Source organism: Pleurodeles waltl, chromosome 9, assembly GCF_031143425.1.
Source record: "Pleurodeles waltl isolate 20211129_DDA chromosome 9, aPleWal1.hap1.20221129, whole genome shotgun sequence".
In the NCBI taxonomy this organism is placed as follows: domain Eukaryota; kingdom Metazoa; phylum Chordata; class Amphibia; order Caudata; family Salamandridae; genus Pleurodeles; species Pleurodeles waltl.
In genome coordinates this window covers 382782823-382809623 of record NC_090448.1, presented here as the reverse complement: position 1 = coordinate 382809623, position 26801 = coordinate 382782823, and the positions used below count along the sequence as shown (strand labels likewise).

The 26801-nt window shown below is 44.9% G+C and overlaps 1 protein-coding gene across 8 annotated transcripts in view; it reads right to left on the bottom strand.

The window, feature by feature from the left end:
* RYR1 (ryanodine receptor 1) overlaps positions 1-26801 on the bottom strand; it is a 1068376-nt gene that overhangs the window by 361878 nt on the left and 679697 nt on the right. For all 8 annotated transcript variants that reach the window (XM_069206982.1, XM_069206985.1, XM_069206986.1 and 5 more), the window contains exons 65-68: positions 24374-24504; positions 15466-15786; positions 13846-14086; positions 13434-13521 (exon numbers count right to left, since the gene is read on the bottom strand). In XM_069206982.1, coding sequence (XP_069063083.1) covers positions 13434-13521; positions 13846-14086; positions 15466-15786; positions 24374-24504 — 781 coding nt within the window. The remainder of the gene's footprint in view (positions 1-13433; positions 13522-13845; positions 14087-15465; positions 15787-24373; positions 24505-26801) is intronic.

The following is a 26801-nucleotide window of genomic DNA, read 5'->3' as shown; positions in this document are numbered from 1 at the left end:
CATATGGAACCTTTTCTTGCCACAGGTTTTACAAGGGCAAAAAAGGCCTTTTTTGGAGGTATCAGACATTTTCTGAAATAGAAACTTGGCTCTGAGACAAAAAAACTGAGCAGAGCTTAGGGAGACTCCCTTCACATGACGTGCAGGAGAAAATCTGAGGGAAGGAGCCTCTCTTTGGAGTATTCTAGAGGGTGCTGGCACCTGATTGGTCATAGGCTAAGTTTGGTTCAGGACTTTGATAGGCTATATGTTTAACTTTACTAGCATTATAGACTATGTTTATTCATACTTACTGCTTTTTCTAAGGTACCATGGCATTCCCACTTCGATGAAAGGGATGATTCAAGCATGTGAATCTATGAAAGATCCATTACTGGATAACTTGTTCATATGATAGAAACTTCTAGCTGCAGATTCCTTACCTTTCAACAGATACCCCAGCATTACCATCCCTGGAGGTGGGTCTGCGAACAAATTTCAAATGAGAAAGTCCTGCAGGACCAAAAGGGCAAAATGCCCATCTCTACTGGCCTGAATATCTAGGCAGTAGTGTTTGGTAAATATGTGTAGAGATGACCACATTGCTACCTGGCAGATGTCCAGGACCAGAACTCCACATGCTAATGCAATGGTTGCAGCATTAGCTCTGGTGGAATGAGCCTGCAAGCCTTCAGGAGGTTGCTTTTTAACCAATGAGTAGTAGATCTTGATGCAGAGCATGGCCCAATGAGAGATGGTTCACTTCTGCACTGCCTGTCCTTTCTTTGCACCCACATACCCCATGAAGAGCTGGTTATCCACCAGGAGCTCATGGGTAAAATCAAGGTAGAATGCCAAAGCTCTTTTTGGGGCCAAGCGGTTGAGTCTTTCCTGTTCCTTAGAAGGATGTGGTGGGTGTGTAAAAAGTAGGCAAGATGATTGATTGGCATACATGAAAAGGCGTGGCCCTTTGTCAGGATAGATAGAGAGGTATGGCAGCATGTATGATAAGGCCTGCAGCTCAATCACTCTGTTAGCAGATGTAATTTCCACAAGTAAAGTGGTTTTTAATGTGAGATGCCTGAGGGGACAGTTGTGGAGGGGCTTGAAACAAGCGCACATCAAAACGTTTAGAACCAAATTAAGATCCCACTGGGGCATAATGAGTGGAGGAGGGAATAGAAGAGTAAGACCTTTGAGGAACCTGTGTAAAAGAAAAAACTAGAACAAGAAAGTAGAAATGGCAAATAAGAGTGCAAAAGCAGAGGCTCGTTGGGCAAGGAAAAGGGAAAAAAAAAGGAAAACCTCAGAGAGACGAGCAGAAAGGAGATCAACAGACGTGTCTGTGCACCATGCCACAAATTTCTTCCAACGACAAGCATATATTATCTTGGTGGAAGGAAGCCTGACTGGCAAGATGACGTTACAGACTTCGGAAGAAAGGTCAAAAGCTGTCAACTGCCACCGCTCAATCTCCATGCAAGAAGGTAGAGAGTAGACAAGTTTGGGTGAAGAACCCTCCCCTGCTGCTGCGATAGAAGATCTTTCCAAAGGGGCAGTTTGATCAGAGGATTGATGGACATGCTCAGCAGCTCGAGATACTAGACTCTCCATGCCCATTTCAGAGCCACAAGGATTACTTGGGCCTGGTCATTCCTGATCTTCTTGAGGGGCAGGACTGATATGGGTGGAAAGATATATGGAGGCCTGAATGCTACTCAAGAAGAAAAGCATCTGCAGCACACAAAACTGCTGGCATCGCGTGTTCTCAGCAGAGGTGAAAAGATCTAACCGAGGCTCTCCCCACTGCTGAAAGAGACCTTGCACGACCTCCGTGTGGAGACACCATTCGTGATCCGCTAGTCATCTTCAGCTGGGTTTGTCTGCTCTCCTGTTCAGAGAACCTGCCAGGCCTTGAACCACCAGGGATATGCCCTGCTATTCCAGCAGAGGTGTGGAATTTAAAAGAAATCTACTTGTCGGTGGGACAGGTTGCTTCATAAATCTACTTGTCCTAAAAAATGTACTTGTCCCTTTGGTGCCATGTGGTGCGGCGACAAATTATTGCAGCAGTCTCACTATCTACAAGCTCTGATAATAACCTCTGATTATACCAGGGCTAATACTACAGTCGGGCTTGAATACTAGCAGTTTCCTTATTTTTGCCACCTTTCCGCAGATCTAGATACTGGGGCTGGAGGAAACAGCAATCAATAGTTCCAGGGTTGGAATGCCTTTGAGTTTGTGCAAACTTACTAATTTTCATGTTTTAAGAATTTTCACCAGCTTCACTCTAATCTTTTCCCATACTGAGAAAGTCTGGAAATGTACTCCTGACCAGGGCAGAAGTTGAAGTTCTTCCAGGGTTAGAAAATAGAAAAAAAGTGGTTGGAGGGAAATCTACATGTGCACATTTTATCATGCTACAATAAAGTTCACAGATATTTTCCAGGAGCACGCTTTCCTGATCTTCTCCTGTAAATTCTTGTAAATTCATGAAAGCCATAATTGTGCACTAATGCAAAGACATATACCATGGGTGCACTTTTGTGACTTTCTTTAAGAACTGGGCCCATAATTAGGTCTGGCGTAAACCAAGATCTTCTGTTTTTATTAAAATTATATTCCTCTCTGTATCCATCTATTGTTTGGCTTTAGTGTGAGTAATAGTTAGTATGCCACTCTTTCACAAAGAGCATATTAGCACACAAAGTATTTTTCTTCAGTGCCTGGAACTAATGTGGCAATGTGTGCTTTCTGAGAAAAAGTAAAACATTTTTTGCTTTTGCCAATGCTTGTTACAATGGTGGGGGCCTGGCAGCTCCCACAACAAAGTTGTAGAAAAGCCATTTCAAAACAGGACACGCATTGTCAAAATCAAAAGACTGAACATCAATGTCACATCGCTTGGCTTTGCCAATGCTTGTTTATTTTCATGTTTCCCTTAATCTTGCTGAAATTGATTACAGTGGTTTTCCATTATAAATATTTTTGGGAAATACTAGCATGCATCAACACATTTTACTAAATGATGCTTAAAAAAATGTGTATTTGAAATTTTGCAGTAATTTAGCAAAAATTATTTTTCCTAGTTTCATTCTTTTTCTGAACATTTTATTTTGAAAGCAAATCATCAATCTTGATTACTAGCTTCTGCAAACATTTGCATCTAATCAGACAGCATTTTGGGAGCATTATACGTAGCCCCATATTGTTAAACTTTTCAAACCTGTGTGTACATTTTTTTGATGGAACCACTGTCAGTTGTGCAGTCCGAGCTCACCGCATATATTTAAAGGGCTCACCTTAATAATAAAGGCTTTGCATTAAGGAACCATAAATACAAGTTCAAACAGCATTAACCCATGGACATAAATATTACCTCAACTGCAGACAGTTCTCTTCCCTTTAAACTGGCAGCCAAAGAGTTTGTGCAGGAGGGTGGTTGGGCGTACATGTCCCAAGGACAAAATAAATATGAAAACTTGTTGTCCTTGACCTTGAAGAATATATCTCAGGCATTCTGGAGGCCTCTTGACAAAAGGTCCATGACCCACTGCCCTGTTTATTGCAGTACCACATGTCCTACTAGACTCAGGGCTTAGGGTTAGAGTTCTGATAGGTCTGGGGTTTTGAGTGTTTGCTGTGGCTAGAGTTTCTATTGGAATTAGGGCTTAGGGTTAGAGTTACGACTGGTCAATAGATCTGGGGTTCTGACTGGTTCCTAGAGCTAGGGTTTGTATTGGACAAAGGGCTTAGGTTTAGCTTTCGATTGGGTACTAAGGTTAGGGCTGTGAGTGGTTGATTGTGGAGAAGTGTGGCACAATGGTTAGAGTGGCAGACCCTGATGCAGAGATCTGGCCCGGCACCAGGGTTCAATTCCCGCTTCAGCGGGTCTTGGGCTCAACTCCCTTGGACCAGATAATTCTCACCTCTGTGCCTAATCTAATTAATGGGTCCCACTCTGTAACTCTAGGCAATAGCTTGCTTAATCTTCACAACGGCACTGACAGCGCTTGGATGCCTGGCTTCACCCTGGGGGTGCCCAGGAGTGGGTGCCTCACAGGGAAAAGCCAGGAAGGGTTCCACAGCGGTATGCGTACAGCACCTTGAGACCCTAACGGGTGAGTACTGCTCTATACAAGTGCGAAGTTTACAGTTGAAAGGGCCAGGTCTCCCATTGGTCCTATGCCTTAGGGCTAGAGTTCTGAATGGTTAGGCCTAGGGTTCTCATAGGCCAAGAGGGTTTTTTAATCGAGGGTTCAGGGCATATCAGCCCAGGTGTCGAGGCTAAGGGTGGAGAGGACAAGGGTAGTTGCCTGCCTGGGCCAGATCAGGCCTGGGACCCAACATGCTGCCTCTTTTGCCATTCACCAGCCACCCCCTTAACCCATCAAGACCCTCAAGCATAAAAATAAACTTTCCACAAATGCATGCTACTCATTTACTACAAACAAACCCTATCCACCTTTCAATGTCTCAACAACCACTACAAAACCCCGCAAATCACAACTGTGCACCTTCTACCCGAACTATCACCCAATGGCACCATCACTTTCACCCAAAACACCACACTGTCCCAAACCACTAACAAATCCACACATCACCAACACAACACAAAGCCACATTATACATACCTTTAAACTTTAAGGCATTCACACACACACTCCCTCATCATACAAAACAGCAGCTCTACCCTCTACTTGCTCCTAACAGACCCCTTTCTGTCATCACCAAACCTATACTCAGCCTTCCATCATATCATCCACTAACACCCTCCTATTTTTACCAAAAACACACAACCAATCCTTACACTCCAGTCCCCTAAACATACTACCTCTTCCAGCTATCAAATCAAACACACTCATAACTCTTATCCATCCCCCCTCACACACCACATACACTCTTCTCCAAAATGACTCCTTTTATCATTCAACTTTCACTCATCAACAGTACTTTACATACAAATCCTTCTCAGAAAACCATTACATCAATATCTCCTCTTGCTAACCCACAAAAAATAACATAACACACATAGCAGCACATCAAAATCTCACACACACAAAACATTTCATAATAAATTGTGTCACAAATTACAAACATACACGCACTCCCTCTTTCCTGACTACACAGATAATACACATCCTAAACCATCTTTACTCTGACATTTTCTCTCTTCACCAACACCTAATACAAATACACCAACACAACAACTCTTATTCATCTAGCTATCATTCACTGCACAATGTTGAGTCTTCAAACATGACCTACATGCTCCACCACCACCTCTAACTCATACACTTTCCACTCCAAACAGACACATACAAAATTAACAATATGCCACTCTTCACAACTTCACATCCCCATGTCTATTACACAACAAAGCTGCTCTACAAAAACAACACAGCTCACCAACTCACTCTCAATCGCCATCTCCACTACTTACACACGCAGACCCTTCATAGTGCCTTCTAAGCCTCCTGTACGAGGAATACGATATAGAAAAACAAAACTATTGCGATCCTCAAACAGCTAATACCACCACTAATGACACAACTGTTACAAGTTCAACAAATACTGCTCACTCTTCTACAAAGCAAAGTCACACCACCACCAAAATACAATCTCTAAACTGCCTACTAATAAATGCTCAATCACTCTCTGAAAACCTACTCACTGACACACAACCAGACTTACTCCTTGTAACTGAATCATAGTTGGGAGATGACATGGCCAAACCATGCATGAAGCCGTTCCTCCTGGCTATCAAACTATCACACTAAATCGTATAGGCAAACAAGAAGGTGGACTAGCTGTTGTATTCAAGAAAACAATACATCTCATCAAAGCTGATGACATTTCCATACACAGTTGTGAGGCCCTCGTCACCAAATGCAACCCAACACGTACTTCCCTCTGTAACTTCCTTCTCCTTTACAGACCACCACCTAGCAATGCAACATTCCCAGACACATTTCTAGACACAGTTTCAAACAATATAACACTACGCTCCAACCTATGCATTCTTGGCAACCTTAACATTTGGTTTGACAAACCCAATAGGTCCCATCCAAAACCCATCATCACCGGCCTAGTCATAATTAATCTACATCAGATCGTCCCCAAACCTAAACACATCACTGGACACATGCTAGATGTCATTTTTGCAAATCCATAATTAGTTACCTGTCAAATGAATATTCCAGTCACATGGCCAGATCACCATTTGCTTGCTTTCCAATATAAAACATCACAAAACAACACACCTAAGACCACTTTACTATACTAAGAAACACACCTAACATCCAACACAGATCCAACACAGATCTAGATACAATAAAGTCTATTAAAAAGCTTTATGAGTGGCTACAGGAAGCTTTTGATATCCTAATACCACTAAGAACAACAAAACAGGATAAAAGAAAACAAGCACCTTGGAGAAATACAGAACTAAAAGAGCTAAAACAATAAATTAGAAAGCTACAATGCACCTGGCTCAAAACAATCAGCAATCATGACAAACTTCACCTATAGAAACGTAACAGAATATACAAGTCAACAATCAAAAAGCTAAAAAAGATACTATTCAGAAGGAATCCAAAAAATGCTAAATGTACAAATAAAGAATTTTATAACATTTTCACTGAATTTCGTAAGGCTAAAGAAGGATGTCATCACATTACTCAAGAATTCACGGACAAACTGGCAAATCATTACACAGCCAAAGCAGTCACTTTGGAGTCCTATCCAAAACCACCAGCACCAAACAATTTCCAAAAATCCCCTTCAAGCGTAGACTAACCCAGCCTCTGCATTCCTTCAAACAAATATCACAAAGTGAATTCATGGATCTGGTCAAGGCAAGCAGGCCATCCGGCTGCCCTTTTAACCCTTGTCCAACACAAATCTTCAAGAATATGCTTCTACCTACCTCTGCGGCCACACCAGTAAAAAGAATCATCAATAATTCTTTAACAACAGGAATCTTTCCTGAAAACCTAAAAAAGCATACATAAGTCCATTATTAAAAAAACAACCCTGGACCCACATGACCCCAACAACTAGAGACTTATTACAAATGGGCCTTTCCTGGGCAAACTGAAAGAGCAGCATTCACCCAGATGTCACAGTTCATTGAAGATAACGCCATACTTTCAGTTTTTCAGACATGATTCTTCCCCAGGAAGAGGCACAGAATCTGTCCTCATCGCCATCTGGGATTGCCTTAAAAGTGCAGTAGACCGCCAGGGGGTCGCTGCACTACTTCTGTTGGACTTCTCAGCTGCCTTCAGCAAAGTTGACCATGACACTCGAATACAAAGAGTCTACCAAGCCAGCATAGAGGGGACTGCCCTCGACTGCATCACATCCCACCTTCAAAACAGAACAAATGTAATCTATACTCCCCGTTTCTCATCCAAACCGTACTTCACTAAAGCAGGGGTCCCTCAAGGCTCTATCATCTCACCCAAGCTTTTCAACAACTACATGAAGTCATTACCAACAATAATCAATGAATTTCAGCTTGCATGCTATACCTAGGCAGTTGACACACAACTACTGCTAAAATCGTAAAGCCCCAAAGACATTGGAAACTCACAAATCTTCAGTTGCCTTGGAGCCGATGATCAGTGGATGACATGGAACCATCTCAAAATGAATACTTCCAAAATTGAAATACTACCATGTGGCAAGTGGACAAAATATGACCCACTCTGCACCTGGCCCAATGATCAAAGACCACCTCCTAAAGTATCAAATGAAGTAAGGAACTTTGGAATTATCATGGACGCCAAGTAATCAATGAACACCCAAGTGGACAAATTAGCAAGCTCAAGCTTCATTACTATGAAAACTCTGTGACACATTTTCCCCCACCAAGGATTTCCACATAAGGTCCAGGCTATTATCTTTCTTGCACTGTTTAAACTGGATTACACCAATGGACTCTACAAAGGATCATCTTTATCATCTATGAAAATACAACAACTGATTCAGAACTCTGCTGTCAGACTACTCCTACATGTAAAGCCACAAGCCCACATCTCCCCTCCCTTGAAGGCCCCACATTGGCTAACAGTTGCCAGAAGAGCCGCCTTCAAGCAGTGTTACAGCACCCTCAAAGCAATACATGGACAGGACCGCTTTTCATCAAGGATAAAAATCACCAAATACATTCAACACACAAACCTTTGCTCCAGATTGGCACCTTACCTCAAAATCCCATCCTACAAGAAAAAAACTATAGGTGGCTAATCCTTCTCCGTCCAAGCAGCCAATCTATGGAACCCATTACCCAAAACATAGGATCCACTAATAACTCTTATCTTTGGAAGACTACTCAAGAATGGCTGTTTCCTACATAACCACCATTCTCAAACACTAATGTCCAGCATTTCCCTGTGTATATAAACACTGATAATTTGATTACACATATGTCTCTAGATAATATGTGTGTTTATTTGTACAAATAAGTATAATAAATATGTTTTTTTTAAATATATACATACTCCTTAGGATTACATAACAAATATATATATATATCATATTCTATGTTTAACATATATATAGGCCACTGCATAGTTTTCATATAAGTTATTTGAATAGATGCTTACAGGGTCTCTATTTTATTCATCTGTCACAACATGTAAATAGTGTCTTAACTATTTTTCTACAAATGCTTCACTATTTAAATATTGGGGAAAAAATACAATTTAAAAATAGTAATAAAAATTCACAAATAAATTAGGTTAAGGTACAGCAACACGTGAAAGTCTGAGTTTGTAAAAATACAACTTAAAATCTCAATACATTATCTTCCTTATACATGAATACCCTATCTATGTACTTATGTATCCATATATCTATTACTTTAATCCTACTGCAGAAGAAAAAAACCTTTGACGCTATCCAATGCACTACTCTATGTCTCGCTCTATACCTCTCTCAATATATTCTCTGCCTCCACTCTCTCACTCATGCCAAATCTCATTCTACTACTAACATCTCCAAAATAACCCTTTCTAAATTCTTCCCTCGTGTATCCCTCCTTTGACTCATCCCAAACCTCATTTTACTAGTATAGTTTCCCTAATCCATTTCTAGAGACTCGTGTCTCCTTCATATCTCCTTTTACTCATCTCAAACTTCATCTTACTACTATGATCTCACAAATAACACTTTCTAGACTCTTCCCTCTGCTATCCCTCCATTATCCTATTCAATCCAAGTAACAGACAATGCTCAAATTAACTCATATTTCCCTACACTAATCCTTTTTGGATTCCAGAGTAGTGTGCTGCTCACCAAAAAGCACTTCAACACCTTGTCATAGGTAGTAAGTGCTAGATAAATACAATTACAATTACATGGTGGTGGTTTTGTCCATGAATATCTGCACTAGCCTTCCCTTGATGGAGGGTAGAAAGGCTTTCAATGGCAGTTTGATTGCCCAGAGTTCCAGCAGATTGATATGGAGTCCGATTTATCTGATCTCCACCTCTCCCAGATGGCTGCCACATCCCAGCAGTGAAGCATATATCACTACTGTCATATGTGGTTAGGGAAGGGAGAGGGACCTGCCTCTGACCCAATCATTCTCTTGATGCTGCGCCCACTGGATCTCCAGGTCCCAGTGCAGATCCCACATATGCCATCTGTCGAGTGCCACCAGCAGAATGCAGAAGACCATGAGTCCCAACAGCCTCAGAGTCAGTCTCACCAAAATCTAGGATAGAGGCTGATATATAGGCATCAATGCCTGAATATCCTCGACTTGCCGCTCTGGAGGAACAGCTCAGATGAAAGAGAGTATCAGTGAGGGAGTCAGGTGTGACTTTGGCATGTTTATAGTGAACCCCAGCAAATGTAGGAGTTTCGCCATAGTCTGGAGGTGGGAGACGACAGACTTGGGAGAGTCCGCTTTCAACAGCCAGTCATTGAGATAGGGGAAGACTGAAACCTCTGATCTCCGCAGATTAGCTGCAACCACAGCTATCACCTTGGCTAACACCTGAGGGGCGCTGGTAAGGCCAAAGGGAAGCACTGTGAACTGAAAGTGCTTGTGGCCTATCGTGAACCGCAGGTAACGTCTGTGGACTGGCAGGATGGGGGATGTGGAAATAAGCGTCCTGCAAGTCCAGCGCTGGCACCAAATCTCCTGGGTCCAGGGCAGACAAGATCTGAGCCAATGTGAGCATTTTTAACTTCTCCTTCTTGAGGAAGAGATTGAGGGCTCATAGGTCTAAAATAGGGTAAAGACCCTTGTCTTTTTGGCTACCAGAAAGTAGCGGTAATAACAACCACAGCCCACTTCTGACAGCGGAACCCTCTCTATGGCTCCCTTGACCAAAGAGGCATGACTTTCTTGCAGAAAGGGGTCAGATGATCCTCCGTCATCTGGTTGTGAGATGGTGGCATAGGGGGAGGAGTAGTCCTGAGGGGGAGGGAGCAGCCCCTTCAGACAATCTGCAAATCCTACCTGTTTGATGTTGTTGACTGCAAGTGGGGCAGGTGACGGCGAATCCTGCCGTCAAATGGGTGCCCGTGGTGTTAAAGACACAGACTAGGAGTGTTTCGGAGGCTGTTGCCAGGGGGGAGTAGACCAGACTGCTGGCCACCAGACCCACAAGGCCGATGGGTACCATGCCCTAGTCACGCAGAGGATGGGCAGCATGCACAGCACAGTGGCTGGGCGGGAATTGACAAGATTGGAAACACCTTCCATAGCTACGAAAGGAGTGAAAGGCAAATTGTAGGGGGGGCATGAGGCCCATGGACCTGGCCACAGCCCAAGAATCCTTGAAGTGCTTAAGCAACAAATCTGCCTTGTCTCTGAAGAGATTGGTGCCATCGAAGGGCATGTCCATAAGGGAAGCTTGGACATCCCCTGAAAACCCGATGTCCTCAGCCAGGTTTAGGGCATCAGGGCCATTGTTGTTGAAACCGTTCTGCCTAGTGAGTTGGCCGTGCCCAGTTGGCAACAAATTGTGAACTCTGCTGCATCTCTCTCGTTGGAAACAGCCTGAGACAATACAGCCCGGGCCTCCTACGGGACCAGGGGCAGCACTCGTGCAACCATATCCTACAAAGTGTGGGGAAAACAGCCCCAAACACATGCAGTGTTCACAGACTACAATGCCAGGCTGGCAGAAGAAAACATCTTCTTCCCAAATTAGCCCAGCCTCTTGGATTCTCTATCTGGGGAAGCATTAGGGAATACGCCCAGGGAAGTTGAGGCTTGGACCACCAAGCTCTCAGGGGTGGTGTCTTTGCATGAGAAAGCATGCATTCCCAGGTGTGAGGCGATGGTGGAGGCATTCGTCATATTTACAAGTGCCCTTATGGTGGGTTTTGACCATGCAACCAAAAGGATGTCCGTGAGGGCATCACTGAACGGGAGTAGGGGTTTGGATGTGGAAGCTCTTGGTTACAGCATCTCTTTCAAGAGATTTGACTACCATCAAGGGAAGCTGAAAGTCCAGGACCTCAGCTGCCCTCCTGACCACCACTGCAAAAGCGTCTCCCTCCTCTGTAACCATGGGAGGGGGAGAAAGCAGACCAGTATCTGAAGATATGTCCAGTTCACTGTCTCCAGCCAAGTCCTCACGCTAGTCCATTTCTTCATTTGGCTGGTATACCAAAGGGCCCAGTGACCCCTCCCAGTCTTCCACTAGGCCTAACCCAAAAGATAAGGGCTCATGATCCGATCTAGGAGGCAAAGCTTTTACTGGCTTCGAAGTCGGTGTCGGGCGACGCCCATCCAGCTCCATGTCTGAGTCAGGGATGACAATGGGGATGGGGCTGACCGAGGCGCAGGAAGCGTCAACATTAGGATCAGCACCAGGGAAGGTTGAGGTGGTATGACAGGCATTGGTTGGACCCAGGCCTGGATCCCTAGGAGCCCATCTGCGACAAAGCAGAAGCCGCCGGTGCGGAACCCGATGGGGCTCCCTCTGACCCCGTGGGGCCTGAAGGTGCCCCTACAGTGCCAGACAGCCAAAAAATTAGGTCCATGCCTCATAAGATTCTTTTAATTGTGCAGGGGTCACTCCCGGAAAGTCGGGAAGCCGTGGAGTTGGCCCAGACTCAGAAGAACAAGGCCTAAAATGACGATGCTCCTTTGTCACTTTGGCTGACGGACTAGGATATGTCAAAGACTTCTTTGACTTCTTGCTCTTCTTCTAGTGCCTCGACTTACCCAATCGTCCCGAGAACTTGGAGTGGGGTGGGATGACTTCGGACTCCACGACTGGTTCTGGGACCTCCCTCTTGACTGGGACCTCAGCCTGCGTGGAGTCACGTGCTGGGCCGCCATCAGCATTAGGGACCTCTCCATCAAAGACTTTGGATGCATGGCCCGGCACACGGAGTGCAACTTCAGGCTGTGGTTGTACTTCAACCACCACAGGTGCACATCCATCACCGACATCACCTGATGGCAAGATCTGCAGGGCTTAAAACCCATCTTATGTCACATCTCGACACACCAGGAGGTAATACCTCAAAAAAGCTTGACAAAAAGTAGAAAAATGGCCTGTCAAAAAACGACTGAGGGGTAACCCTTCTCTTGGTTCCACGCTGGCTGGAGCGGAAAGAAAAGAGCTGACCACGGTGACCCTGCATGGCACCTATATAGATAACGTGATGTAATTTCAGGTGTAGACGATGCCGATGACGGACGTGGAGCTGATTGACGCCACCTACCGGCGTGCAGGGGCACTGCTCATGAAAAATCTTTTGGATCCAGTCTGACGCCTGAGGAGAATTCAAAGGTAAGACATCTGCACCTATAATTCTCTATTAGTTGTTAATTACAGAAAAAGGTATTCCATTTATAATTGTGCCTGAACACATGTTCCCCAGCAAAGTGCCTCCTTTACCTCCTGCCCATTTGTTAGATGTTGAAGAATTAGATGATGATGGCATGTTCAAAACCGAAATGCTTATAGTCCCACACAGCTCCATGTACAATGGCAAGATCTTGATGAAGGCGACAAAACTTATTTTGAAGGAGATCCAGGAAAGGATCTTGGAGAATGCAGTTGCAAGACTGCTGGTAAACTTCTCTGTGATGTTCCTACTTCTCAGGAGAATGGGAGTCGTGCAGAAATACGTACAAAAACTCACAATAATATACATTTAAAAAATGAACAACTACTTCAAGAAGCATACTTGTTGAAAGCATTCATAATAGTGAGGTCTGAATTGCACACACCAGTCTCTGTCATGACTAGGTGACATAGCCCATACTCAAGAGGCCTAGAAACATTATTTCAAGCTTGTCATAAAAATGCTCCTCCCTCCCTTCTGACCAGACAAGCAGTTCTCTTCCCCCAGAAGCAATGGCTATAGAGTCTCTCTGGATTGACCTCAAACTATGGAAAATACGTTCACCTGAAGAAGAGAACATTCTCTGGCCCTTTTACCACAACGTTTCTCACTTTCAGACTTACGTGAGACTTTGACCAGAAGATGAAGACCTCTCCCACCATTCTGAAGAGCTCTTCCGCATCCTGGTCTGGTTCCCTCAGCCAATTGGCCCTGTGGACACAACATAACAATCAGAACAGAAAAACTCAAAGGTGCCACAACACAGTTCTGCTACATTCTGTTGATACATGCCAGTGTAGAATTGGGGGATAGCACCTGGCACTCTTAAAGGTCTGTGTGATCAGTAACTCGAGTAAGACCAAACCTCAGGGCATAGACTGTTTTCCACAGATGGATGTGGAGAATGAAGTAGTTTTAGTGGCAATCAAAATCCTAAAGTATTGGGACAGGACCCATATAGAGCCATGACCATGCACAGTTTTATCTGCTGGGACTAGATGCCAAATGAACAGCAAATTTAGTAGAGATACCTACCTGTTGTTGTCTACATAGCGTATAAGAAGTGGGTACAGAGCATATAGGTCACGACAGAGAACAGCAAACTCATCTCGGATAATGGTCTCAGAGTCTTCAGAATCTGACTTGGCCTCAAGACGCAGCTGCTCTTCCTCAGCCACTACCTTCCCAGCCCGCTTCTTCAACTTCTCCATGGTGGGGATAAAGTGGGACCGAAGCAGTTCTGGCTTGGCCTTGCTCACAATGGGCTGTGCAAAAACTGCAAGAGAGCATAGAAGGGTTATGGTAATACACAACTGGGAGAGCTCTGTAACTTTTTACATGACTGAAGAGGAACATATTGGGGGTCATTCTGACCCTGGCGGTCTATGACCGCCAGGGTCGCGGATGACTGAAGCACCGCCAACAGGCTGGCGGTGCTTCAAAGCCCATTCCGACCGCAGCGGTAAAGCTGCGGTCGGAAAACCGGGTCCAGCGGTTTCCCGCCGGATTTCCCCCGGCTGGGCTAATCCTCCATGGCGGCGCTGCAAGCAGCGCCGCCATGGGGATTCCGACCCCCTTCCCGCCAGCCTGTTCCTGGTGGTTTTCACCGCCAGGAACAGGATGGCGGGAACGGGTGTCCTGGGGCCCCTGGGGGCTCCTGCACTGCCCATGCCAGTGGCATGGGCAGTGCAGGGGCCCCCTAACAGGGCCCCAGCCTGCTTTTCACTGTCTGTCTAGCAGACAGTGAAAAGCGCGACGGGTGCAACTGCACCCGTCGCACACCTGCAACACCGCCGGCTCCATTCGGAGCCGGCTTCAGTGTTGCAGGCCCCTTTCCCGCTGGGCCGGCGGGCGCTAACTTGGCTAGCGCCCGCTGGCCCAGCGGGAAAGTTGAAATGGCCCCAGCGGTCTTTTGACCGCGGAGCGGCCATATGGCGGTTACCGCATGGCGGGCGGCTACCGCCGCGGTTGGAATGACCGCCATTGTCTTTGTCAGAGCTGTGGTAATAATTCACTTGATAGATTTCAGAAAGTTGTGTTAACACTTCATAAGATGTATGATAGCTGGAGTCCAGGAAGATGAAGCAACAACAAACACGAGGAGGGGGACTGGCTCCGTGATTGTGCAAAGATTTGAATGAACATCTCTAATGTGAAGGTAGAGAGAGTGCTGCGGTGTGTGTTTTGATTTCAAAGTACTGCACCGACAGATCTCATGGAAAAAGGTGTGAAAATAATGGAATTTTATCATAGAAAAAGAAGCGGGAGTTCATAGAGAGTTCAAAGATAGACAGAGATAAAATGGAACAGAGAGGAAGAAGGAATGAAAAAGAAAAAGAGAGAGGGAAAAATGAGAGAGAGGAAAAAGAGAGGTAGGAGTGGATGATCGAAGACAGACAGACAGCTGACTAAAGCCATAAATAGGGAAAAACAGAAACTGGGTAGCTAGACAGCTACACGGACAGAGTGAGGTAAAGCAAGCCTTTATCATGTGTTGTGCTATTTCTCATCCAGTTGCTTGAACAATACATGAGAACACAGGAAAAAGCAAGCGTTAGGATGGATGTGGAAGGAGAACACTTGTCCAGAATGGGACTCAGAGATACAGAGCGTGTGATCATATAAAGGGTCTTTCCCTTTGATTTCTGCCCATACCTGCGAGTCGCTTCATCCAGGAGGCCTCATCAATGCCCAAGTTATTAACAACAATCTTCAGGATGTTGCCAAGTAGCGCATTGAGCTGCTCAGAGGTGACAGTTGTGCAGCAAGGGCTGGAGTCATCAGGCACATTCTCTGGTCCCCTTTCCCACCATCGGGGCAGATAATTGCACAGCATTGGTAAGGTAACTTCAATCACATGGGGCATCTCAGTATAGCGGGCACCAGATTCTGCCAGACTGCCTATCTCTTTCATCAGAATCTCTAGGTCTGGGATATCAGGACACATTTCCTCCACATGGTCAGGCAATCCAAGAACTGCAAGCGGTAGAGAGACAAGAGAGATTACATGAGATTGCTTTAAAAGATAAAAAAGTATGTGGGATCAAGGTTTCAAGCTTAGGGTAGCCAGGGTGTTGGAACATTCACATTAAAAAACTACTGAACTGTCATAATGTCTAGAATGAACACTGGTGTCTTGGACAGAGTAACAATTACAGTGAAATAAGTTATGTAAACTTACTTCACACCTGTCTGAAACCAACTCAAAGCAAAAAATCTGACTAATACAGTCATTATCTAAAACATTAGTCACACATTGTGGGTCAGATTTACAAAAACTACTTATAAATCTCCATTCATATATGTACTCTTACTCACAGGTCTAGACTGACAAGTTGTAGGACTCCATAATCATTCCCTACAGCACGCCTTGAAGAGCTAAACCAGTCAATATTGGGAATATCAGGTGACATTTGAGGCGAGGGAGTACTGAATGTTAATTTTCTTATAAGAAGACACACAATGCAAATACGGGAGCTAAGAATTGTCAGCCTTTTATAAAAAAAAATACAAAGTCAATTAAGGACAAGAAGTATGCACAAATCTGGATACAAACTTTTGAGACTTACAGAAAGTGGCAGAATATAAACTATTAGTACCCTATATGGGCAACATATGTGGAACTGCCATTATTGAGAAAGGACATCTACCTCTATGTGAGGAGTATATGAGGTGCTTGTGTGTTTACTTGTTATTATATTAGTGGATTTTTTTGTCTAGATTTATTTAAAAGATACTTTCATATATATGTATATATATGATGTTTTTGATTATATGATAATTGTTTGGTCTGTGTTTGTCTATATATGTTGTTTGATGTCTTGTTGATTGTTGACAGTTGGGTTTATGTTGTTCGTCCTTTGAAGGCACTATCATTTGATTTACGTCATTTGTTGTTCAGTGACAGGCTTAGTATGTAATTTTGTATTTTTAAATAAAGTATTTTGTCTCAAGTATATATCAGAATGATTGATGTTCAATTTTTGCTTATAACATAGGAGAGTTTCACCTTTTGTGAATTGACTTTTGCTATTTCCCCAATTCAGAATTGTACTTTTTTGGAAAACATATTTCCCAGTAGAGAAAACTCTGACCCTGGATTCAAATGAAGTTTGGAGGTGTTCTGTTCCCTGTGTCATCCTAGAAATGGAGTTACTTCAGCCCTTTGCTGGAGGAACTCTATAACCACTTCTGTATGGAAAATGATGGACAGGAGTTTGTGAATGCCAACGCAATCTTTGTGTGTACCCAAACTTTCAAGGCAAACTATGCCTTGACTAACCCTCTATGCACCCCTTGAATGAGGCTTGCTATTGCTAACTGTACATAGACACAGAGTAAATTATGCATTAGTAAATGTCTTTATGATTGCCAGGTATGCTTTTGTGGACACCTAAAAGGCATAAATTGAGCTACTTTCTCATTAAAGGCAGGTCTAGAGCCATACATGGCTTTGTAAATTGCGTCCTTGAATTAATAATGGGAGTAAACACAAGCATCACTTTCCAGGGTGAGAGTAGATGGGAACACCTCCAAACTTCAAAAGGGTGCTTGTGAAGACGTTTCTGCACTGCGAATATTATTTCCTGATGGATAAAAGTGAAAAGGGAAAAATATGCTATTACACAGTGAGTCTGCCTTACCCGGATGTGGAGCTGTCTCTAACTGTGCATTTCTTTTACTTTCACAATTTTCTAAAGAAGGAAGCAGGTGGAGCATCACTCTCAACTCAACTGTATCTTGATAAGATCCCTTCTCTGCTGTGGGTAAACTTGTGATCAGCCTCCTTAGGTGTTCTGGGCGTTGCAGAAGGTATTTCTTTAAAAGGGACTGTTGGTGCCAGCTGTAAGTAGAACTCATCGCACCAACTACGTCCAGACTTAAGTGCATGCCATGTTGATGTGAGAGATGGAATGGTTTCTTACCTGTAACTCCAGTTCTCTCGTAGGGGTATTTCCATGATAGTCATAAGCACTGAATAGTTCCGCGCGCCTGCGGGGACCCCGGAGCACTGTTGTGTAGTATATTCTTAAGTGCAATCATCAGCTCCTTGACAAAAAAGGTCTGTGAAAAACACTTAAGAATAACAATGTGCAGCCTATGTGAACAGCTACACAGGCCAAATTGTTAGAAGAAAAAACAGTTGTAGTGTAAATTCACGTTTAAACCTCTATTTATTCTATAAATACATAAATAAATACATTCTCATATTTTATTTACACCTCTCATGAGAATAAAACAATGTAGGGCAGTGTAGCCCATAGGCTGCCATTATACAGAATGAAAATAGAGCTGTGCCTTTAAGAAAGTAAAGTCTTCCTGTTTCCCATCATGCACAGCAAAAGGCAGTTGCCTCAGTTCTTTTTTGGAGGCTATTAACCTGACATGAAGAAAAAACAAAAACATTTTTTGGAGTACCAACCTCCATAATATTCATGTTGTATGTCAACTCCACCGGGGAGGAGGGAGGGTTGCTTATGACTATCATGGAAATACCCCTACGAGAGAACTGGAGTTACAGGTAAGAAACCATTCCTTCTCTCGTAGGGGATTTCCATGTATAGTCATAAGCACTGAATAGAGTAGCAAGCCCATCCCCATAACCGCGGTGGAGTAGATATAAGAATACTGAGAAAAACATGAATCATGCAAACAAATTCTTGAGCAAAGCCTGTCCAACCTGAGCATCTGCCCTAGCGTCTGTATCAAGGCAGTAATGCTTAGTAAAGGTATGGACCGATCTCCAAGTGGCAGCCTTGCATATTTCTGCCAAAGGGACATTTCTCATCAAGGCTACAGTAGCTGCTTTCCCTCTGGTAGAGTGGGCTTTTGGCCTACCACCAAGGGATTTGTTTGCTAACTGATAACATAACATTATACATGAAACAATCCACCTGGATAACGATTGTTTAGATGTGCCCAAACCTGTTCTGATTGGGCCATAGTTAATAAAAAGCTGTTGTGATTTTCGAAAGCTTTTTGTCCTGTCCAAGTAAAATTTCAAGACTCTCTTTACATCCAGAGAGTGCAGAGTTCTCTCAGCAGGAGTAGCTGGATTCTGAAAGAAAGTCGGTAATGAAATTGTTTGGTTCACATGGAAGTCGGAGACTACCTTAGGTAGAAATTTTGGATGAGTTCTCATTACCACTTTCGCAGAATGAAAAACCGTGTAGGGTTCCTGAGCGCAAAGGGCCTGGATTTCGCTGACCCTACGCGCTGAAGTGATTGCCACCAGAAAAGCAGCTTTCCATGTGAGATGCTGCAGCGATGCCTTATGTATCGGCTCGAATGGCGGCAGCATCAGACGTGATAAGACAACGTTCAGTTCCCATGGAGGAGAAGGCTTTCTAATGGGAGGAAAAACCTTCTTTAAACCTTCTAGGAAATCCTTAATAATCGGAATCCGAAAAAAGGAAGTTTGTGAAGGACTCTTTCTGTATGCCGTTATCGCCGCCAAGTGAACTTTTATTGACGACAGTTGTAAGCCCGATTTTGCCAAACTTAATAAGTATGGCAGGATAGATTGTTCTCCACAGGAAACCGGGTCAATGTTGTTGTGTAAACACCAAATGCAGAATCTCTTCCACTTGCTTGCATAGGCTGATCGTGTGGAAGGGCGCTTTGCTTCCTTCAGAATTTCCATACAGTCCTGAGGTAGGTTCAAGTGTCCATATTGCACTAGCTCAGGAGCCATGCTGCCAAACTCAACGATGAGGGGTTGGGATGAGATATCTGCCCTCTGAACTTCGTGAGAAGGTCCGGACGATATGGTAGCCTGATGTGTGGTTTGAGTGACCGGTGAAGAAGGTCTGGGAACCACCACTGGCGTGGCCACTCCGGAGCAATTAGGATCATTTTGGTCTGAGCATTGGACAGCTTCTGGAGGACCGCCGGAATCAGGGGAAGCGGTGGAAAGGCGTAAAGAAATGCTCCTGACCAGCTTATCCACAGGGCATTCCCCAGTGTCCCTGGATGGTAATATCTGGAGGCGAAGTTTTGGCATTTTTTGTTTTCTGGGGTTGCGAATAGGTCTGTAGAGGGGGTACCCCAGAGTGCGAAAATGGAATGAACGACGTCGTCGTGTAGTACCCATTCGTGGTTCTCGTTCATTACCCGACTGAGGGCATCCGCTTGAACATTCTGGATGCCGGGCAGGTGAGTTGCCACTAGCGACAGGTTCCTGGCTAGAAGCCAATGCCAGATTGTCTGAGCCTCTCTGGATAAAATTCTGGACCTGGTGCCTCCTTGTTTGTTCACGTAGTACATAGTGGCCACGTTGTCTGTCTGAAGAAGGAGAGTTTCCGTTCTCAGAGAGGGAAGGAAGGCTTTGAGCGCAAGGTGGACTGCGCGAAGTTCCAGCAGGTTGATGTGATAGAGACTCTCTCTCTGTGACCACTCGCCTTGGACTCGAAGATGTTCCATGTGCGCCCCCCATCCGAGCAGTGACGCATCTGTTACGATGGTTTGAGATGGAGGCCGTTGTTGGAACGGAATCCCCACCAAGAGATTGCTGGGTAAACACCACCACTTGAGGGATTGTAGGGTGTGAGGAGAAAGAAGGACTTTGTTCTCCCAATCGTCCCTCAGTTGACACCACTGATCCTCTAGATTTTCCTGCAATGGTCTCATATGGAGGCGAGCATTGGGAACCAGATGGATACAAGACGCCATCGAGCCCAGTAGAGAAGCTATTATTCTTGCAGTGGCTTGAGGTCTTTCCTGCAGTTGTTTGCCCTTTTGGAGAATCGATAACCGTCGTTCCTCCAAAGGAAACACCTTTCCTAGCCTGGTATCTACAATGGCCCCTAAGTAATGCAACCTCTGAACAGGTGTTGCTGTAGATTTCAGAAGATTGACTTGAAGACCAAGTTTTTGCAGCAGTTGTAGAGTCCATTCGAAATGTTGCTGTGCCTCGAGACAACTGGAGGCCTTTATGAGCCAATCGTCTAGATAGGGGTAGACGAATATTCGCTGTTTCCTCAAGTGGGCGGCTACTACCGCCATGCATTTGGAAAAAGTTCTTGGCGCTGATTTTAGGCCGAAAGGTAGAACTGCAAATTGGTAATGGCGTTTTCCGACGGTGAACCTTAGGAATTTTCGATGTTTCTTGGTTACTGGGATATGAAAGTAAGCGTCGCAAAGATCTATCGCACATAGCCAGTCGCCCTGACGTAGATGTGGGTAAATTTGGTGTAAGGCTAACATCCTGAATTTTTCTTTGCGAATCCATTTGTTTGCTGTCCTCAGATCTAAGATGGGACGAAACTCTTGTTTGTCTTTTTTCGGTACAAGGAAATATCTCGAATAAATCCCCTTCCCTTGTTGGCTGATGGGAACGGGTTCTATGGCTCTTTTTTGCAATAGGATATTGACCTCTAACTGCAGAGCTTCGAGATGGTGGTTGGCTGTTTTGGGTGGAACAGATGGTGGAGAACTGGTGAATCTGAGAGCGTAACCATGTCTCACAATATTCAATACCAAGGCGTCTGTTGTGATGCGTTGCCACTCGTCCAGATGATTTGAGATACTTCCCCCTACCGGAGTGGATAACGGAGGAGGGGGAAGCAAAGATTCAGGGCTTAGACGTGGGAGCTTGTCGAGGTGTCTGGGTCTGAGGTGTTGAACGACCCCTTGTCGACCTTCTGGAGAAGCCCCTCTGATGCTGCTGCTGCTGCTGAGGGCGTGAAGACGTCCAATGTGGAGCCTGATACCTGTGGGTGAACAGTCTTCTTTGATATGGGCGGAATCCTTTTCGCTGTTCTTTAGGTCGCTCCATGCCTACCGCTTTCAGGGTATCCAGCTCCGACTTCATTCTGGCCATCTCGTCATCGGCATGAGAGCCGAACAAAGTGGAGCCTGAGAAAGGCAGGTTCTGTATCCTCTGCTGTGCTTCGGGTTTAAGCGATGTAAGCCGCAGCCATGCATGTCTCCTGAGCGCTATACAATGAGCATAGTTATGTGCGGATAGTGTTGAAGAATCCGCCGCAGCACTTATAATCTGGTTAGAAACCATAGCTCCCTCGCTCACGACTTCTAGGAAATCTTCCCTTTTGTCCCTAGGGAGATGCTCCGCGAACTGCAGTATAGAGTCCCAGAGGGATCGATCATATCTCCCTAATAAAGCAGTGGCACTGGCTGCTTTCATGGTGATGGATGCCGTCGAGCATACTTTTCTTCCTGCAGCATCGATCTTTCTGCTCTCTTTGTCTGGAGGAGCAGAGGAAGACGGTGACGTCGAATGCGATTTCTTCGCTGCCACTATAACTACCGAGTCTGGTACTGGGTCCGACCTCAAGAATAGAGGATCTTGCTCTGGTGGACGGTACTTTTTAATGAGTCTGGAAGGAGCAGACTTTGTTGTAGCCGGCGTGAGAAAAATGTCCATTGCTGGCTCAATAAGACCCGGAACCAGTGGAAGTAAAGGTCGTGAAGATGTCCTTTGATGCAAGGTCTCAAAGATCACTGATGTCGATGGGGCCGGAGCTGCTAGCGGGATATTCAGCTTGGTTGCCCCTCTCACTAAGACCTCCTGAAATGTGTTGACATCATCTATGGGAGACACTCTTGGGGACGGTGAGTCCGATAAGGTTGGAGAGTAGTCCCGTGTGGACGATGAAGAATGTCCATGATGTGATTCCTGACGACGGTGCCTAGAGGTAGATGTACGCCTCGAGGAATAACCAGAACGCCCTGCAGATCGCGTTGGAGTCCTAGGAACAGGCTCTGGAGGAGGCGCCGGAAGAGGAGCCGTAGGTGTTACCGGCGTCTGTGGTAACGGCGACTGCCTTTGCGAGAGCTGTGGTGATGCTGGAAGTAGGATAAGCGAGGCCGAGGATTCCGAGGTTGTATAAACCCTTCTAGGCCTCTTAGATGGTCTTCTCGACGTCGAAGCACTTCTCGACGTCGAACTGCGGTGACGGCGAGTGCCTCTAGACGTCGACTCGTCTCGCCGCTGAGAACCTCTCGACGACGAACCTCGACGTCGGTGCAGTGACGGTGAACGCCTCCGACGGCGAACACTCTCTCTCGACGGCGATCTCCCTCGCCGTGTCGACGGCGAGCCCGACTCGGATCTCCTTGGCGTGGACTGTGTTCGCCGTGTCGACGGTGACCCAGATCCTCTCGACGTCGGGTGTCTTCGCCGCCTCGACGGCGAAATAGCTGTCGACGGCGAACGATGTCTTTTTCTCGCCGGCGAAGCACTCCTCGACGGCGAACATGTTGGCGCCGTTCCCTGCTTCGACGTCGACGCTCTCGACGTCGTCGGAGATCTATGTCGTTTTTCAGCAGGTCTGGAAGGAGTCATGGAGGAAAAAGGTTGAGCCCTGGTAGAAGTCTGACCTTCTCCTCGCTCTGTAGTGGAATGGCCACTTTTTCTCCTGTCCTCTCTCGCCTGAAGTCGGATCTTCTCTCTATCACGAAGGGTTCTTCTAGAGAAGGTTTTACAAATGTCACACGACTCCGGTTTGTGGCTGGATGGAAGACAAATTATACAGACCCTATGTGGATCTGTTTTAGCCTTCTTTCTTCCACAAGAAGGACATTTATCAAAAAGTGAAGGCATTTCTAACTAGAAAAACCTCAAAATTCTGTCAGAATTTAACAGAAATCAGTAGAAAATGATCACTCAAAGGTAAAAACGTTGAGTGAAAATGAAATTCAGAAGATATTTCAATGAATTTCTGTCACAAAAGCTTTGTGAGGTAGAGCTCAATGCTTCAGGGTCCTGTCAGCAGGAGCCGGAAAAAAGAACTGAGGCAACTGCCTTTTGCTGTGCATGATGGGAAACAGGAAGACTTTACTTTCTTAAAGGCACAGCTCTATGTTCATTCTGTATAATGGCAGCCTATGGGCTACACTGCCCTACATTGTTTTATTCTCATGAGAGGTGTAAATAAAATATGAGAATGTATTTATTTATGTATTTATAGAATAAATAGAGGTTTAAACGTGAATTTACACTACAACTGTTTTTTCTTCTAACAATTTGGCCTGTGTAGCTGTTCACATAGGCTGCACATTGTTATTCTTAAGTGTTTTTCACAGACCTTTTTTGTCAAGGAGCTGATGATTGCACTTAAGAATATACTACACAACAGTGCTCCGGGGTCCCCGCAGGCGCGCGGAACTATTCAGTGCTTATGACTATACATGGAAATCCCCTACGAGAGAAATAAACACTGTACCAATACACAAATTCAAAAATGCACATGCATATCTGTCAACCTGTTGACTATAAAGTAGGGGTGACATCAACTGTTCAAGAGGATGATCCCAATAAAGTGAAGTGAGAATGAACAGTTTTTGGAGGGTGGAATACTTGAAAAGAGGATGCCACCTGCCAAATAAGGGTCAGCTAACAGGTATGCACATGAAGTCGTTTCCTACCCTCTCCTTTCCAAAATAAGAAAGTTAAAGGGGAGAAAAGAGAGCCAAATTTGTAAACAAGCTTGGCCATTCATGTCACTAAAGTCCTCTCCCCTAGAACTTCCCTCTCACAGACTATTGTTGCCTTATCATCCATTTTCCTTTTTGGGGGTTGTTCCTTAAAGGTCATACTCACGTGCGCGCTCCCGTGGCGTCTTGGTTGTATACACAGAGTAGATGTTGTACTCATTCAAAGCAGGCTCCAGAAAGGCCACTGGCATTGCAGCCGCCAGCCTGGCGAGACACTCCCCCAAGGCAGGACGCTGTCTGTCATTGGAAGCAAGGAGTGGAGGCAAAGGAGAATAGAATACAATGTTAGGTAAGAGAATGTTTATATAAAAACAAAAAGAGACATCCCATATGTCATTCATTCACCATTGCTATACCCACCATCTTTGCCTGCTTTCAAGCTCTCCTATCAAGAGTCTGCACCATTTTGAGAGGCACTTCTGGCTGCACTTGTTAGACAGTTTGCCCACCAAAAGCAGAGCATTACTGTTGTTGGATGTGTTCCCAACTACTTTAAAAGTGTATTCATTTTACTCTTTTTTTGTTTCTGAATGTGTGCTGCTGCTAGAATTTGATTGTTTTAATATTGTTACCTGACTGCAGGCCTTTTCTTTGATGTTCTGCAATATGTTTAGTTTGTGTGCAGGCGTTTTATTCCCACAGGTTTTAAGCACGTATCAGAGGCCCCACAGCTCCCCGCCTTTAGGTCTTCTGTGACATTCTGCTCATCATTTTCACCCACGAGTCCACCCTTCACTATAGGTCAATTTTCCATCTCATTTACTGCCTATCCTGCCTTTGCTCATCCCTTGCTATTGACAACATGACCCATCTCTCAGCAAACGTAACCCCTCCTCCGAGGGCACTGAGCCTGGCATTTACATAAAAGGTAAGAGGTTAAAGGCATCTTCCTTGTTTTGGACTTTTAGGGCCGTTATGGGCCTAGAAAGAGATGCTCTCGACCTATATATTATTCTCACCCCTAATCTACCTTCCTTCTTCACTTTATCAATGTTCATTTCACCAGGTTACCCTTGAGTTGACCATGTGGAGCATTTACCCTGGCTGCCGGTAACCAGTTCACTCCTGTGTGATTTTTAGTTATGAAACCATAGCTGCCTGTAAACAGTAGATGTCATGGTTTGTTGCTCTTTCATCCTGGGAGGACTCCACAGATACCAAATCTATCAAGCGCTCAGCCAGGCAAGGTAAAGTGCTTTAGTCTATACCTCATTTCTCTTTCCTCCTCTACAAGCCTAGTCACAGCCACTTAAATAAGGATAAGAGAACAATTCAGGTAAATCATGCATTTCATCAAAGTGCTTCTCACGTTGGCCACACTGCAACACTTTTGCAGCCAATCAGACCCACACAGAATAGCATGCTCCCCTTCTACTAATTCACTTGAATATCTTGCCTGGGATGTAAAGGGCTATATAGTGAAATTACTGTACAATACAATACAAAACATCTCACCAGCTCCCTGGACTCAAAGCTCCATAAAAGGAGACACCATGGGCCAGATGTAGGTAGCCTTTTGCGCCTCGCAAACGGCGAAAAACGCCATTTGCGAGGCGCAAAAGGCCTCACGCGATGCAGAAACACATTTTGCGAATCGGTACCGACTCACAAAATGTGTTTCCGACTCGTAAATAGGAAGGGGAGTGCCCTTCCTATTTGCGACCGCATCGAGATGTAGAGTTGATTTGTGACCGCGAAAGCGGTCGCAAATCAACTCGCAGTTACCATCCACTTGAAGTGGATGGTAACTCATTCGCAAACGGGAAGGGGTCCCCATGGGACCCCTTCCCCTTTGTGAATGCAAACAAAAATATTTTTTCAGAGCAGGCAGTGGTCCCATGGACCACTGCCTACTCTGAAAAAAAACGAAACAAAAAGGTTTCGGGATTTTTTCTATTTGCAGCTCGTTTTCCTTTAAGGAAAACGGGCTGCAAAAAGAAAAAAAAAACTGCTTTATTCAAAAGCAGTCACGGACATGGTGGTCTGCTGTCTCCAGCAGGCCACCATCCCCATGAGTGCCTAGAATCGCTATGGGGTCGCAAACTGCGACCCACCTCATAAATATTCATGAGGTGGGTCTTTGCGACCCCATAGCGAGTCGCAGAAGGTGTCTGAGACACCTTTCTGCATACCAGTTTGCGAGTTGCAAATTGCGAGTCAGAAGGACTCGCAATTTGCAACTCGCAAAATGGTTTGTACCTACATCTGGCCCCATATTCTTCATACGAACATTTTTATATGTGAGTAAATCATATTAACTTCCACCATACAGCTCATCATTTGAAAACCTTTTTTTCATTCAATTTTCTCTGCACTGATCACCCACTTATCCCACCTTAAGTCTACATGGATTCTAACGGACGCCACTGGGTATCTCGAGGCAGGTCCAACCCCGTAGACAGACCTCCACAAATTTATTATTTCACATTTTCTGCTCCAAAGCGTAGAATTCTCATGAGTTGTCTCTCAATAAGAGAAGCTCTGGTACATGATGACGTTTTTTATACCGTACAACAGGAAGACATGTAGTTAGA